The sequence below is a fragment of the Mercurialis annua genome, linkage group LG3, assembly GCF_937616625.2.
Source record: "Mercurialis annua linkage group LG3, ddMerAnnu1.2, whole genome shotgun sequence".
In the NCBI taxonomy this organism is placed as follows: domain Eukaryota; kingdom Viridiplantae; phylum Streptophyta; class Magnoliopsida; order Malpighiales; family Euphorbiaceae; genus Mercurialis; species Mercurialis annua.
This window is the reverse complement of record NC_065572.1, coordinates 55,615,588-55,632,394: the sequence shown is the minus strand read 5'-3', so window position 1 is coordinate 55,632,394 and position 16,807 is coordinate 55,615,588. Positions and strand designations below refer to the sequence as shown.

Here is a 16,807-nt window from a genome sequence, read left to right as displayed (position 1 = left end):
TTTATCTTCAAACAAACGTACGGCGAGCAGTGAATTCCGATGAGCGATTCAGAATTTTTCAAATCAACAGAGGAGGATTTAGGAAAAATTAACTAATGAAAAATTCATCAAATTGTTGAGTTATTAATGCACTTAATGTGTATTTACAGAAATTGAATTCACCTTATTTAAAAAGGATTAGAAAATTTAAAGTATATTTTTGAATAGGAAAGTGTTGGAAATTTTAGAATTGGAATTTAAGTTGAATAAGGATTGTTTAATTTAAGGAATTTTTTTAGTTGATTTATAAAATAATTAAATTTAACTACACTCCTAATTTTAATAGTACTAATTAACAAACGTAAACTTACCAATTAATCTCACTTGGCAGCACGTGCTAATTATTTTGCGGGATTTGTTTTGTTTGGGACCCACCAAATAGCCCTCTTATCTTATTATGGTACGTGTTGGAAAGGAAGTGAAGGTCAATATTATAGTAAAAATAACGAAAGATTGATAATTTCATAATAGTATTACATGTAATTTTTTGGGCTTATTATATAAAATACAGAATTTAGGCTAGACTTTACTTTTATACGGCCCAATCCATATCTTTACTTTTCACACCATCAATTTTATGAAACATAGCCTTTTTTTTGGATTTCTTTCCTTTTTACCGTTTTCTTATTTTCCTTCTCGATTGGCGGTTTTTTCATTTTTCTCCGCCATTTTCGCTTCTCTTCTCCACGATTTTGCTGTACGTTATCTCTATTACTGCACGACTCCTCTTGCATCTCTCATTTTCATCTCTATTTCAACATTATCTCAACCGTTCTTGCTTATATAATAGTAAATTCTTTTGAGTTGTGCAAAAAAAATTCACGATTTCTACTCCTTCGCTTCCGCCGTTCCGCCTCCGCTGTTGCGCCTCCGCCGTTTCGCCTCCATCGTTCTGCCTTTATCTCGCCGCGCCATCTTTCTTTTATCTTTTTAATTTTAGATCTGAAATTTTTTGTTCTTTTTTTTATTTTCAGATCTGTAATTTGTTTATCTTTTACTGTTGATTCACCATTAAACATGTATAAAGAGTATCTTTATAGAATCTAATACTTATTTCATGTTATATAGAATAATTTTGTGATTTTATATAATAAAATTCTGTTATTTCTGCATTTTTTTGTGTTTTGTTGTATTTCTGCGTTTTTTTTATTCTGCAGAACGATTTGTTGATGATGATCGATTGCTGAATTATTGTAATGTTACAGTGTTGTTGATTTTATGTTGATATCTACTGATTCTTTTTATTTTAACATTGACAAATAAGATAATATTGTCTGTGAAATAAACTTTCGTTGGATGAAATGAAACTGTATCATAACCGTCTTTGTCGAAATTTAGATAGGTATGAGAGGTGGAACGCAAAACAATTATACAAGTGATTTTGAAGAAATTGTACAGCTGCAAAGAGAATTGAGGAAAAAAATATTTTGAAATAGATTTCTTTAATTTGTGAACTGTTGTGTTGATGTATATTTAATATATTTTTATTTTTATATGTAAGAATAATTTTATTTTTTCATTTGAATTATTGTCGTTGTTATCAACATAATGTCAACATGATATCAACAATTAATGCTAATTTAGTCAAAATGTTTGTAAAATGAGAACATCGATTAATTTAAACCAAAAACAATCAACATATTATCAAAAACATGTTAACAGCTCATCAATACAACAATTTAAGACTAACTTTACTTTTATTTTAATGATTGAAAAATCAACATGTTATCAACAGTATATCAACAACATGTCAACATAAAATTGAAAATCAAAAAAAGTCAAGATGTTGTCAACAATAAATCAACAACGAATCAATAATTAATGCTAATTTAGTCAAGATGTTTGTAAAATGAGAACATTAATTGATTTAAGTCAGAAACAATCAACATATTATCAAAAACATATCAATAGTTCATTAATACATCAATTTAAGACTAATTTTATTTTTCTTTCAATGATTGAAAAATCAACATGTTATCAACAGTATATCAACAACATGTCAACATAAAATTGAAAATCAAAAAAAGTTAAAATACTTATCAACATAATGTCAACAATAAATCAACAACAAATCAACATAAGGATCAAAATAAAATATAATTTTTTGAAAAATTGTGACAATCGATAAAATATCAACAAGAAATCAACAACATGTCAACATAATAATGCAAACATATAATAATCTAGTCTCGGTTAAAATTTATTTTATTTAGTTTATTTCGCTGACAAAGTTATCTAATTTGCCAATTTTAAAAAAACAAAAATTTTCAATGTTAAAATCAAGGAAGTACCAACTGATTATCAACACAAAATCAACAACAAATCAACAACACTGTAACATTATAATAATTCAACAATCAACCATCATCAAAAAATCGAGCTGCAGAATAAATAAACACAGAAATACAACCAAACACAAAAACAAAATGCAGAAATAACAAAAAAATTATTCCATATAACCATAATTTTATATTACATAACATGAAATTAACATTATATTCTTGAAATATAATCTATATACATGTTTAATGGTGAAAAAACAGTAAAACAATTGTAGATCTGAAAATAAAAAAGAAGAAAAAGAATGAATAAATTGTAGATCTGAAATCCAATAGATGACACGACGAGCAGAGGAGATGATGGCGTTGGCGAAAATGACAACGGAGACGATGATGAGAACGATGACGGAGGAGCGGAGGAATAAAGGACGGCGAAGCGGAAGACGACGGAAAGAAAGAGAGAGGAAGATGAGTTGAGAGGAAGAGAGAGAAATATGAGTTGAGAGGAAGAGAAAATTGAATGATGAGGAGAGAGAAAATAAGTGAAATTATGATGATTGTGCTATTAGGGTTGAATATATAAGATCCGCATAAAAGTTATAATTAGCTCCGTGTATGGTAGTTTAGTAAGTGAAAAATATACATGTATAAAAGTAAACAATTAGCCAATATAGATTGTTTGTGTAAAAAGCCCTAATTTTTTTTTAAAAAGTGAGGTAGGGCCTAGGCCCTGCCTGGCCCTACCTCACATTCATCCCTGATTACAATGGAGAAATTTTTAAATAAATTCAGTCTACCACGTCATCCGTGAACTAAACCTATCACATTATAACATGTCATTAACATAGTGGCACTATCGTAATATTACTAGTCAAAAGTATAAAAAAAAGTAATAAACAAAATTACGGTAATTCCACTATTTTAATGACGTGTCATAATGCGATAGGATAGTTCACGGATAACATGGTACACTGAGTCTACTTAAGAATATCTTTATTATAAAGATATCTTCTTCACCTCTTCTTTCCACTTCACTTTTTGTTTTTCAAAACTAGATTATTTTCTCTGTGGGGAACATTTTTTTTATCTACTTCTATTTTTTTTAAATCGTTTAACTCCATCATTTCTTTTCTTTAGTTACTTCGTTTTTCTTTTTCAAATCATTCAACTCCAATAAAAATAAAAATAAAATTTTATTGTCGTCGTCTTTGTTCTGATGGTATTATATTAAAAATAGGACAACATCCGACGATTTGTCACAAATATACTCCTTTTATTCCGTCATTTTTTTGTGTCTGTTTAGATTTTTCAATAAGATTTATTATCTAATTGTTACTTGCAGTCTGATTTTTTGTACACAGATCTCATGGCAATGTGATTAATTGCTAACAATTGTTTTTCCATTATGTCTTCCATTCTATTTTTTTAGATTACATTTTTTTAATATACATCTTGTTTAACTGTTAATTTTGATGACTGTGGTGTATTTACACTATAAAACTATAAACACACTATAAAAACACCAAACAAAAAAGATAAAAACACATACTATAAAAACATCAAACAAAAAAGATAAAAAAAACACACTATAAAAAAATAGAGATCAAATGCCGACGAGAATGATAAATCAGTGAAGGAGATCAGATGCTGATGAGAATGGAAAAAAAAGTATTCTTGAAATTAAAAAAATTAAGAAAAATCATTTTGAAAAAAAATATGAGATATAAAGATGTCAAAAACTGAATACTGTAGTAAACAAAGTCTAAACCATGATATTCTGGGAGATTTTCTCTTATACCATCAATGCAAATTGATATTTTTCTTGTTGAAATATAAATGGTATTAAAATGAAGAGTTGATTTGTTTATAAATTAATATAAACCAACCGCGTGCATCTTTAAATGTAGACTTAATATCCCATATATTTTTATTTTTTTATTTATGACTCAAATTTTTAAAATCCTCAATTTTAACTCAATTTTTAATTTCTACCTTCAATTGTAGTCATTTATTTAAATTGGAGTGCAAAAAGGTTCAAATGTGTTAATCATGCTTTGAGTTTTTATGGTAAAAGACAAGTTGGAACAATATGAATGACATATTTGAATTTTTCTCAGGGTTAAAGTGCATCATTAAACTAGTATTAAAGCGTACTTTAGCCAAATGGGTTTATAAATCATTTCATTTTATAGAAGCCATTATTTGCTTCTTCCGACACTAAGTTAGATGCTACTGGCATTATTGGTAATAGAATTCAGAAAAATAAATCATAAATTCTAATTTCATCCAATAAGTGAAAATACAAAATTATACAATTTCTTTTTTCTATTTTTTTTAATTAATTAAGTAGATAAATTTAACAAAAAAAGAACAAAACTTACCTGCTGCAGACGCCGGAACAGAGCCGCTGCTGGCTGTTGGCCTGCGAAGGAGAACGGTCGCTGCTGGCCTGTTGGAGAAGGAGTCTCCGCCGCTGTTGCTGAAGAGGAACTTCCTGCCGGACCTGCTGCTGCCAAGAGAGAGTTTGCTACCATTGGGGGCATTGTTTACACCAAAATTAAAATAGCTTGATGTTTGACCAGAAGATTAATTTCAGAAGTTGATTTCAGAGATTTGACCAAGATTTGACCAGAAGATAATTTCAGAGGTTAATTTCGGAGGTTTAACCAGAAGATTAATTTCAGAAGTTGATTTTAGAGTTTTGACCAAAATTTGACCAGAAGATAACTTCAGAGGTTGATTTCGGAGGTTTGACCAGAACATTAATTTCAGAATTTGATTTCAGAGATTTGACCAAGATTTAACCAGAAGATAATTTCAGAGGTTAAATTCGGAGGTTTGACCAGAACATAATTTCAGAAGTTGATTCCAGAAGCTGAAGCTCAAAACTTTAATTCGTTAAAAGTCTGGAAGATTAAAATTCTGGAGAATAGTTCATACAAAGAAGCTCATAAAATTGATGTCAAAAGTTAGAAGTCCAGACGCCCACGATATTGATGTCAGAGTTAGAAGCTCCGAAACCCAAGTGCCTTTTTTGGAAGCAGTTGAAGAAGCAGCTTTTGGAACTTCTGAAGATGTAAAGCATCGTGAAGGTAGTGGGCAGTTGAAATCAAGCGGTAGTTTTTCAAAGGTTATATATAAGAAGGAAGCGATACAATATTTGCCCCGATCAAATTCCACAAAAACACGCCCAAAGGCAAAAATACACGACCTCTGTAATTTCTCATTTTTCAATTAGTAAAGAACTTTATAATTGAATTTCTTTGTTTTCATTCAAGTTCTCTTAACATTAATTTTTGGAGTACTTGTAATAAGGTTAACCAAGCTCCAGTCGCTCGTTTAAGAAGTTAAGTTCACAAATTGGAATCTGTTCCTGGCACGCCCGCATTCACACACCACTTGTTACGGTTTTTACTATAATCGCAAAACGCCAGTAACACACGTGTCATAATTTTAATACCTTAAAAATTTGGGTATTACAACTACTTTTAGTTTTTAGATTATTAGATTTGTTACCTTTTTTATTGTAATCATTTGAATTTATAATTTTACTCTCATTTGCCTCGATCTAATTTTAAATTTAGTTTTTATTTAATTTGTTGGATAGTTTTAGTAGCACAAAAGTCTTTAGAATATCGATGTAATATCTAGTGCAATTGATCTAGCGGCTAATCGAGACTTTTATAATCGTATTATCAATAAAAAAATTATTTTTTTCGGGAAAAAAAGTTTAGTTTGTACCAGTGTGGCGTGTGATTGCTTACCACGAGGATGGAGCTAGGGCATTGTCTAAAGGGGCCCCGAATTTATTTTAAAAAGAAAAATCCTTAATTTATTTTAAAATATAATTATTAATTATTAATTTTTGTATATTGTTGACGACTTCAACTTTTTATTTTCTCAAAAAAAATGTAGTTATTATGTTTAAATTTTTATATGATCGACTGATTCAAATTCCAATCTTGGCTATTCTGCTTGTAATGTATTAAAAAAAGTCCGACGCTAACTCAGATTGTACTTCATCCCATCAATCATCGTGTGTATTTGTGTGCGTGTATATATATATATATATATATATATATATATATATATATATATATATATATATATATATATATATATATATATTAAGCACTACATATGCTATATCTTCTCCAATAATAAAGTATTAAAAACACACATTTGATATACTATATAAAAATCTGTGAAATTAATGCTGACATGGTAATTGGGAAAACATATTTCCATATTTGTTTGAATATCAAACAATACATATCTTTTACATTTCTCCCATGCAAACTATTAAAAATGCATAAGTAACTTAAAAGAGTAGACTTAAGTGGCATTAGATTTAGGTGGAAGAAGTTTAAGGATGGAAATGATGGTAATAATGAGCATGAAAAGGAGGCCAATAAAGGAAGCAATGATAGCAGCACCACCCTGTGAGCAATACCTTTCAAATTTATCACAAATTTGGTTCCATTTGGCATGTGAATTCCCATTTTTGCCTAATTCTGCCATGAAAACTGCTGCATTCACCCCTCCTGATATCAATCCCACCGTCAACTGCAATATTAATTTTCAAGATTAGAGATCAAAATTAGTTTCATATACAAATTCTATAGAAATCAATTGGTTAATAATGATATATAAACCAATTAGAAAGGGTCGTAATTGATGATGTTTTGAGCAAATTACTCTAACGTTCACATATATCATAATTCTCATTTTCGTCTTTTTTTTTTGACAATCAAACGATATGGTCCTCATTTTTATTTTCCTACAATTTAGTTTCTCTGTTTATTTTTTGTGTTAGTCAACTGAGTAAAAAGACTAAATTAAATAAAAAAAGTAAACTTTAATCACATTTTTAATGTCTAAATAAAAGCCATTTTAATATTAATGAATTCAATTTAATTTTTAATATTTATTAATGTTTAACTTTTTGAAGAAAAAAAATACTTTTTAGTTTTATTTTTTTAGTTTTAAAACGTAATAAAGTAAAAAAAATCTCAAAATAAGAGAAGTAAACATTAAATAAATTGAATTTATTAAACTATTAAATTTCAAAAATTTATAGTTTTTTATTTTATTTATTGCAAAAATAACTAAATTTAGATTTAAATTTTTTAGTTAAATAATTTGACTCAGTTGATTAACACTAAAAATGGATGGAGAGAGCAAATAGTTGACAGAAAAAAGAATGAAGGAGCGCACTGTTTGATTTTCTAACATAAGGGACCGAAATGTAAATTATAACACATGTGGGATGGCATTAGAATAATTTGCTATAGAGTTTTTGAATTCAAGTCTTTTATGGCTGCATCTAAATATTTAAGTAGAAATGTACCTCTATGGTAAAAGTAAACATATTTTTTTATATTTTTTGAACTAGTTCAGTTTGGCTCGGTTCGCTTTGAACATGAGGTACAGACCTCCTATACATCAAAAAAATAATATATAGAGTTAAATTTGAAGAAATTACCATATCTAAAATGGCAATTGTGACATGATGGAGTCTTTTGTAATCAAACTTATGTGCAAATATTTGCAATGCCATCATCACCAAGTTATGGACACTGGCCATCCCATTTGCTATTACAAAAAACCTGCATCAACAAACCATATTAAATATTTTATTGAGGAAAAATAAATGAATGTTTATTCCACACAACGGATGTGCCACGTCATTTTTACAATAAGCCAATAATCATTTGCGATAGGAAATCTTTATTTATTGCTTATTTTTTTATCATTAAATATTTGCACATGGCTAACGCCTCATTGGTTTGTTACACGAATGACGTGGCGCAACCGCTGCGTTGTATAATTATTCAAAATAAAAATCACAAGAAGAAAATAAAGGAAAAAGCATACACAAAAGCAGGAGTATGTTGAAACTTGGCAGTGAGAGAGGCTTGTATAGGAGTAGTCCCAATGGTGGCAACCGTGAAACTTTTGGTTTGTTTGTTGGTAGCCATTGCAACGGTGGCAGCTGTCGTGCCGGAAAATGCAATAACTCTCAACAACAAGACCACCCAGCTCGTATAATTCTTCGGCTTTAAGGCGGCGGCGGAGGACGAGTCGGCCGCCTGATCGAGTTTCTCACCATTTTCTAGAGCCATATAAAGAAGTAGTAGAGGATGAATGAATTGATTAAGGTGGTGATGATATTAAAGCTAAGAGCAACATTTATAGATGTTATATAATAGTACTACATTAAGAGAGTAGAGTGTTAGATGGTAAAATAGATGACCAAAAGTGATTTTGTCAAGTCTACTAATAAGCTAAGTGTAGCTTAAATGTGAGTTTCTTTGGGTGGTCTAACCATCCAATCTTCCTTTTCATACTAATGGTGGTTGTGAAAACAAATTATGAGAAATTATCCCATATAAGCCACGTCATTTTACGACGCACTTCTTATGGAGAAGTTTTTAGATGAATCAAATCCATTATTTAATAGGTGACACGTGAAGTGATTATTTATAACAGCAAATTAATAAATACTTTTTATGTGTTGACAACTTTTTACTTTTTACATAAACAAACAACACGTACTTGAAATAAAATCCGTATATTCATACTTGTAAGAGATATTACAAACAAAATTTAATTAATAGTGTCTGTAATTTGATAAATTTACTATTTCAATGTCTAAACTTCAATCTGCCGCTATATATATTGAAGGACGTACGCGTCATTTACAGACTTAATTATAATGAACTGTTTATAATTTGAGACAAAAAAATATAAGTACTGCCTATCAGTATGGGACGGAATGAGTATTAAATTACTATATAAAATAAAAATATATTCCATATATTAACTTAAATTTCACCGACATACTAGCAAATAAAAATGTTAGTGCATGCAAATCATAGTGTTACCTATGTAGAATCAAAATAGCTATCCATATCCACAAATCCGAAATTGTATTTTTATTTTATTAGTAGTTTGGTAATCGAAAAATAATTTGAGACTTATTTGATAAACTTTTAAAAAGTTAAAGTACTAATTTTAAGGAAATAATTTTTAAGACACTAAAATAGCAGATTAAATAATTTAAGACACCACTATTATATTATTTTATAAGATTAAAAGTATAGTTTAACTACCAAGACATATGTTAAACTTTTGTTGGCAAAGTTTTATTATATGCTCAATGTTACTTATCAATACAACTTTAACCTAAGTTCCACCAAACCTTGATGGAGGATAAATTAAACACGCCATATTCCTAAATGAAAAATATGGAGCGATTTGAGAAAAAATCGGCTCTAATTAAAAATGAATCAATTTCTCTTTGAATTTAAGGCTTCTGAGTGAATGCTGATTTCAAGCTCCACATGATTATTAGAGATGTAGTCAATCTTAGTAAAATGCCACAGCAAAAATCAAGCAGCTGGCTATATTTCGCCGAAAATCATCGTATTGGTTAGCAATGGTAATGGAGAGGGGATTCCCGATTTCCATGGGGACCCACCCCAACGGGGCGGAGAATTCCCACCAATTATCCCCATGGGTACGGGAATGAGGAAAGATTATTCCCCATGCACGGGGATGGGCAGTGGCGTAACCAGGACTCCAACTTAAGAGGGTCGAAATTTTTACGTTCGGCTATTTAAAAAATCAAACGGCTGTAAATATGGTGTAAATTTGTTAATTTGTAGTTCTAGGGGCGATTTTAACCGCCCCTATAAAAAAAAACCGCCCCTAACACATGTAGTCCCCACCCCATGGAGATCTCCATCCCCGTCTTTATAAGGACCCACAATGTTTAGTATATTGTTCATATTTTTTAATAATTTTATTTAATTATTAGGATATTGAATAATGACTTTTAATGACTTTTTATATTATTTTGATTATTTTATTTTAATATTTAAAACTGCTGAATATTTTACATGATTAATTAATTTTTGGGATAATTTAATTTGTAATTTTTTATGTCATTAATATTGAATAGTTTATATTTTTTTCTCAAATATTTTATGAAAATAATAAAAATATTTAAATATTTATATTAAAATTATACGGGAATATGGGGATCCCTATAGGGATGGGGAATCCACGGGTATGGGAATGGGGATGATTAGTCCCCATCAAATAAATGGGAACGAGGATGTGGATTCCCCATACAAGCGGGGACGGGGATGGAGATAGCTTCCCCACCCCGCCCCATTGCCATCCCTAGTATTGGTATCACTTGTGTGGTGCGAGATCATGATGGTAAATGTCTGGGGCAAGTACTCGATGTCAGGGTTACAAGAGCCTCTTATGGTGGGAGCCATCAATTTTAAAGAATCTATAACCTGGACTAAAGGGTTGGCTTCGCATAATGTTCGGTTTGAAACAGATGCGTTACTTTTTGTTCAATCTTTCTATTCTTCGTTGGAGGATCATTCATCTATTGGTTTGATAGTCTAGCATATTTTTAAGGACTACGTTAATAGTTCATTGAGTTATGTTAAAAAAATCAACGAATACTATTGTCCACACTCTTACGCTGGCATCTATTTCTAAATCTGATATTTGAAATTGAGATACCAAATTATACTCGCATATTTGTAATTAATCTAGTTTAATTTCCTAAAAATAAAGAAAAAAATTCAAGCAACTAATGAAAAGTACATTTAAGATTTTCCTAATTAGAATTTAAACATTACAAAAATTACATATTAAAATTAGTAGTATTTTCACAACCTTAATTTCTGGAGCCATGTTTCTTTCTGCCGTTTATACATCACATTAAACAGTCTGTAGATTATACAGCAACCAAATAAAATTGGATAATCGAAAGAAATCAACAAATTCTGTAAGAATTAGTTTGAAATTATAAAAAATTTAAATTTCTTAATTGGTGGATTTCGGAAGAGGAAATTTCAGTCCACTTTTGAGACAAACCGAGCCAAAAAAGTAAACCGAACAAAAAAACCAACCAAACTAAGTAGTTCAGTATAATACAGGTCAATTTAAATTTAATTCAATTCGATTTGGTCGAAATGAACATCCCTAGATCCATCTGTTACTGCTGCTACATAAATGAAAACCAGAAGCTGATGGTAAGCTCATTTCTTCAGTTTCACGAGTCAAAAGAATGCATGTTTCAGATATATTATTGCGTTTTCGAAAGATACAGAGTAATCATTCTGATTCTGCTATAAGAGAAGTACAATTTAACAACAGTTCAGTCCCGCTTCTCATTCACACAATGTACATCCACACTTCAAATTTCTCCCACATCTCATATATTTGCAATAATTCTATAAATCAATGTTAATCATGGCTATTTCCGAGAAAAATATACACAATCAAATTCCATATCCATCCTTGTCGCTCTTCCCTACATATAAACAGCAAGATCCGAAAATCTCACTGCCATCATTTTTTATGCGTGACACCAACTACAACATTGCTCACCTGCAACATTTGCAATATCTCATTATGTCACCACAGGTTGGTCAGTCAGTCTCGATAATACGAACATGAGAGAGAGAAAAAGGTTTACCAGTTTGCCGCTTTCATCGACAGACATGGGGTTTTCCACGACAACAGTTTGAGTTTGAGATTGGGGCGTCGACTGCCAGAATAGCGTGATACATGGATTGGAACAATGAAGTCAGTAAACATCATATAGACAAAAACAACCTTAATCTATCACTAGAAATATTAGCAAAGTTCTATTACTCACCGCTGAAGTAGATGGTGGCGTCATTCCGGCTGTACCATTAGGTCTATTTGCCGGAAGTGGAACTCTCACATTGCCCATCTGCAACATATACCATACAGCAGGAAAATCAGTATTGGCCATTGAACATTTAAATGAAATTAAAAAGTCAAGAAAATCAAGATGATTTCATATCCAATTACATAAAATTTGCATAAAAAGAAAAGTTCTATCGAACTGTCTAATCAATTATGATCCCTCTTGAAGTATTAAAGGAGCGAGAATGTCCAGTACATGAATGATCAATATCAGACACAAAAAGCCATATCAACTCGATTTTAGATTAATCTATTGTAGACATCTATGAAAAAGGATCATTTACAAAATTTGAGTTGATATCGAAAATAAGTTTAATACTTGAGCACACACATAAAAACTAAATTCACAAGTTGAAAGTTGGCATAGAGTATATACTTACACTAACATTAGTGACATAGTGGCAGAGAGCACACTTAACAGATGGAGCTCCATAAGGATACACGAGTGTTGTGCGGCAATTTCCACAGTTGATATGAGCAGCCTGACCAGATACTATGGCGGAAAAAGCAAGAAACCACCCAAATAAATTAACCAAAGCATTAATGATTTTTCAAATAAATTCTTACAAACTGATGAGCAATATAGAAGTAACACAATATTAGACAGACAGACATGCACCAGTAAAACAAATGGGAAAAAAGCGTGTAACAGCCATTTCAAATGACTTGATCAGTTTAGTAAATTTAGTCAACAAAAGCTCATTTAATTAGTTTCTAGTTTCCACATCAAAGGGAGGAACCTATGGACAGTGTTAATTAGGGTGACATACACATGGCCATATAAAGTATACTAGCACCTCGCAACCTCAAAATATTTCAAGGAATCCTCCAAAATGTCTTGGAATTCATCACTGGAAATGAATTCTCTCATAATCAGCGACCATGTGCCAGCACAAACAGAAAACGGAAACAGACAAGTACAATACAAATCTCTTCTTCCAATTGCTGGAAAATACACTCCCAAGTAAACAAATAATAATTTCTTTTTTAAAATATAGAATCGCCACCGCACACATCCTCATCTGAGAAAAAAAATTTGGACTCTTCTACAGTAACATTCCAGAGGATAGAAAAAATAGTTTAAAGGTCTAATATCCAACAGATTGTTCTGTGATTTTGTAATCTTTTATCTACTTTAGGCGATTAATTAATTCCCAGGAACAATGTCAATTGGCGCCTTGTTGTTTTGAAATAAAATATAACTTTGGAAGCTATAATCATCCTAAGCCATTTCAGTATGCAAAATGTAAGGCCAGAACTATATCACTTGTTACAATGCAAATAGAATTAAAAGCTGAAAAATTCAGCCAATGCCACTCAAGGGATATCATAGTATTCACTTATCATGTATTAATTTTCTACTTACCTGGTGCAAGGTTCACAGTGTGACAGCAGGAGCATCTCACACTTGTTGCACCACGCGTATACATTAGCAATGTCCTGCAACCTCCACATATAAGTTGAGCCATTTCCATCCCTGCAGAAGATTCTTGCAAAATTAGATGATTAATTGTTTTTAGATTATCACAGTTCTTTATTTTCGTACATGTTAATCAAAGTTCTTTTGGTTTCTGTTGCCACAAAGTCATAAAGAATTAGCTTTAAATTTGTGCCCTCACAAGATCCTAAATTCGTCCCACCATCCCACTAAGCCTAAAACAATGCTAGAATAATCTACTCCATAAAGAATCAGGGTGAAGACTGATTAACATAAGATGGTTTATATTTCACCAAAGAGGTGGGCACTAAAACGCGATTCCCATAATAAAACATCAGATGTGCACTGAATTACCTCTATTAACCGACATGACCGTCAATTATACATCTCAAGTTTGCTGAAGATGACAATAAAGGATTGAACAGAATGAGAGGATACTGCGAGGTGTTTCATTAGGCCAGCCCGAACATAAACTATAATAGCCCTGTGTTTTACTTTCATTTTATTTCTATATGTAATATATGCCAAAGAAGCCTGTATTTTGTCAATGCATTACCATAATACTACTTACAAATGCTTCAGTAGAAACTACAAAGCAAGCTACAAACTTGAAAACAATATTTTTTTTACATCTTTATCTTAAATACCTCCATTTCGCATATGCAGTAGCTGTACAGTTTTCCTTTAAACAAATATACTATATAGAAAACAAATAGAAGAAACCTTTTAAAGCTGGAAAGCCCATTATACTATTCTTTAACTATTTTTTGTTTATCTCTCTTCCCCAGCCTCCCTGTTTCTCTCTTTCCCTTTCCCTTTGTTTTTTTCATTTTTGCCCTAGAGGATGTTTTTTTTGTTATAAAAGCCATTTTACAGAAACAAAAAAAGTCATTATGTCCAGAACACATACTATACCTTTTTGTCGTAACCATCTAAAAGAAGAGTGCAGCAATTTAATGGTCACGGGTTAGTGGTTACCCATGCGAAGAATTTTATCTTTACATTTGTAACTTCAAAGGTGCAAAGAAACATAATTCTGAATTCCAACTTCAAAATCAAAAGTAAGGTAAGGTTCTATATAATCAAGAGTTAGGCATAAAATTTGCATACCCCGTTGGTGCAAATGGTTGAAGAAGTCCATGCTAAGACATTGAGTGTTATTAAAAGCGCTCGCCTGAGCGCCTAAAGCGCTCAGGCGAGGCGCCACTGACTGATGGCGCCTCCAGACCTTCCAGTCGAGGCGCCTTCAGTAAGGCGAGCGCTTTATTTGCTTAAGCGCTCGCCTTGGCTCGCCTTGGAATATTAAAAAAGCACGCTTTTTTGAATTTTTTGGTTTTTACGTTTTTTAGGTGACTTTTACTCTAATCTAGACATTCCTATTTGATAGCCTTAATTAATGCTTTAAATGGATTTAACTTAGGAAGTTTAAAAGTCTTTTAGGAAGTCTAAAAGTCTATTCAAGTTTCTATTTAAGTGTTTAGGATTAAGTAAAACACAATAACTTCAAATTAAAATATACGTTAAGTGAAAAAACAAAGAGCAGAGCCTTTTATTCTTTCTTCTCACGCCATGGATAGACAACCTCAACCATGCACTGATGGTTCAACACCCACTGAAAAGAAGAAGGATCCGGGATGGAAATACAACTACGTGCAAAATCCTAATGACCCAAATCCAGTGATTTTTTTATCAAAATATATATAAATATATATATTTAATATTTTTAGGTATAAGCGCCTTACTTCGATAAGGCGAGCGCTTTTTTAGCGCTTCTCGCCTCGGGCGATATATGGCTATCTCGCCTTGAGAGCGCCTTGCGCCTTAAACAACACTGTTCTTATTCTCCAATTTGGAACTAATCATCCATAACACTAAGATTAAATAATTTATATCTTATTATCTTTAACTTGATAATGCATGCAAGTAAGGCATAAGATTCACGAACCAGTCATTTTCTCTATTTCAAAACTCTACTATACAATTCAGAAAGAAAACTTAATTGATGAAAGAAAACTATAATTTTAGCGGCATAATCAGAATATCAGCTGTTTGGTCTCATTCAACTAGTTTCACTTTTCATTTCGTAACAGATATTTATTCCTACATAACAAAGTAGGAAAACGAGAAACAATGCCCACAATTAAGAAACACCAAAGTAAACGGAAAAAAACGATGAAGTACCTGGAGGAGGAGCAGCGGTAATTGTACTGCATAATGCACAACAAACATTCGGTGCTCCTCTCGGATAAAGGAGAATGTTCCTACACCCGTTGCACATAAGCTGGCCCTGCATATCTGCGAATAAAAAGCACTCATTACCTCAATCAATCCATATAGAAATTTAAGAAGCACCCATTGACATAATTCCAACAAAAGATTAAAATTTTATTCTTTCCATAAATGATAAATCATCAACATTTCATATATCAGATAAAAACTTAAAATTCCTAAAATTGAATAACCATAAACAATTATTATTTAAACCAAACAAACCAATTTAAATCAACAAGCTTCAAACAAAACAAGACCAAAAAAACTAAAAAAAATCACATCCCAACGAGCTATAGCTCAATTGGTATAAACATTAACAGCATTCCGCCAAGGTCGTGAGTTCTATTCCTCCCACAAACATTCCGCTCCCCGATTATCGAAACAAAAAACAAAAAAATCACTTAAATTTGATTTAAAGAAAGAACCACAAGAATCCATAAAAGAAAATTAAAATCAACAATTAAACAGATGAATTAAAAATAAAATAAACAAAAATACCTTAAATTCGAAGGGAAGCTCGATTCTAAATAATAAAAGAATCAAACTTTGAATTACAAGAATCAGTTAACTGTTAAAGGGTACACACAAAAATGTTGATGAGATCGTAGGACCCGAAATTTGTATGGATTTGTGTGTTTATTGAATGATTTTGGGTCAAAAGAAAAGCATAGATTCTAAACAGGATTTTATAGATAGATAGATGTGTTCAAGAAAATGAACCAAAACTATATTATAAATAAATAAAATATAATGAACTATATAATAAAAACATTAATTAGATCAAATAAATTAATTTGCTGAATGTTCACCGTATTATTGTTGGATTTTGGATAGAATATAACAGAACCTGTCAACTGAAACTTCCTTTTCTTGTCTTTATGACAAAATATTGTTTGTATAATAAAATATTTATGGAATTTTTTTTAGCGATTTAAGTGTAACGTTTAAAACATTATAACACAAATTCTAATTTTCAATTTTTGCATTTTGTAGTCTCATCCTAAATTTCAGCCAT

General features: G+C 31.1%; 2 protein-coding genes across 3 annotated transcripts; both read right to left on the bottom strand.

Annotated features, from left to right (window-relative positions):
- Window positions 1-6,546: 6,546 nt before the first annotated feature.
- Window positions 6,547-8,498, bottom strand: LOC126671565 (CASP-like protein 1B1). Its single transcript, XM_050365346.2, has 3 exons — window positions 8,196-8,498; window positions 7,804-7,927; window positions 6,547-6,884 (listed from the first exon to the last, which is right to left on the bottom strand). Exons 1-3 carry the CDS (start codon window positions 8,441-8,443, stop codon window positions 6,654-6,656), a joined length of 603 nt encoding a protein of 200 aa, XP_050221303.1. The 5' UTR covers window positions 8,444-8,498; the 3' UTR covers window positions 6,547-6,653.
- Window positions 8,499-11,407: 2,909 nt separating this feature from the next.
- Window positions 11,408-16,656, bottom strand: LOC126671566 (protein LSD1). 2 transcript variants are annotated; one of them, XM_050365348.2, is made up of 7 exons: window positions 16,602-16,656; window positions 15,703-15,816; window positions 13,450-13,560; window positions 12,464-12,576; window positions 12,010-12,087; window positions 11,827-11,898; window positions 11,408-11,738 (listed from the first exon to the last, which is right to left on the bottom strand). In XM_050365348.2, the coding sequence occupies exons 2-7, from the start codon at window positions 15,812-15,814 to the stop codon at window positions 11,700-11,702; spliced, it is 525 nt and encodes a 174-aa protein (XP_050221305.1). In that variant the 5' UTR covers window positions 15,815-15,816; window positions 16,602-16,656; the 3' UTR covers window positions 11,408-11,699. The 2 variants fall into 2 exon arrangements, with proteins under 2 accessions (XP_050221305.1, XP_050221304.1); XM_050365347.2 differs by lacking the exon at window positions 16,602-16,656 and adding an exon at window positions 16,291-16,506.
- Between the last annotated feature and the right edge of the window lie 151 nt (window positions 16,657-16,807).

What these genes read in the sequence shown, in the direction of transcription:
- LOC126671565 (XM_050365346.2), bottom strand. Translation starts at nt 8,443, where the DNA reads ATGGCTCTAGAAAATGGTGAGAAACTCGATCAGGCGGCCGACTCGTCC. An exon ending in CAACATACTCCTGCTTTTGT is followed by an intron (nt 7,928 to 8,195) that starts GTATGCTTTTTC and finishes TTGTTGATGCAG; the next exon opens with GTTTTTTGTAATAGCAAATG. An exon ending in CAATTGCCATTTTAGATATG is followed by an intron (nt 6,885 to 7,803) that starts GTAATTTCTTCA and finishes TTAATATTGCAG; the next exon opens with TTGACGGTGGGATTGATATC.
- LOC126671566 (XM_050365348.2), bottom strand. Translation starts at nt 15,814, where the DNA reads ATGCAGGGCCAGCTTATGTGCAACGGGTGTAGGAACATTCTCCTTTAT. An exon ending in CGCCACCATCTACTTCAGCG is followed by an intron (nt 11,899 to 12,009) that starts GTGAGTAATAGA and finishes CTATTCTGGCAG; the next exon opens with TCGACGCCCCAATCTCAAAC. An exon ending in TCGATGAAAGCGGCAAACTG is followed by an intron (nt 11,739 to 11,826) that starts GTAAACCTTTTT and finishes CAAATGTTGCAG; the next exon opens with GTGAGCAATGTTGTAGTTGG.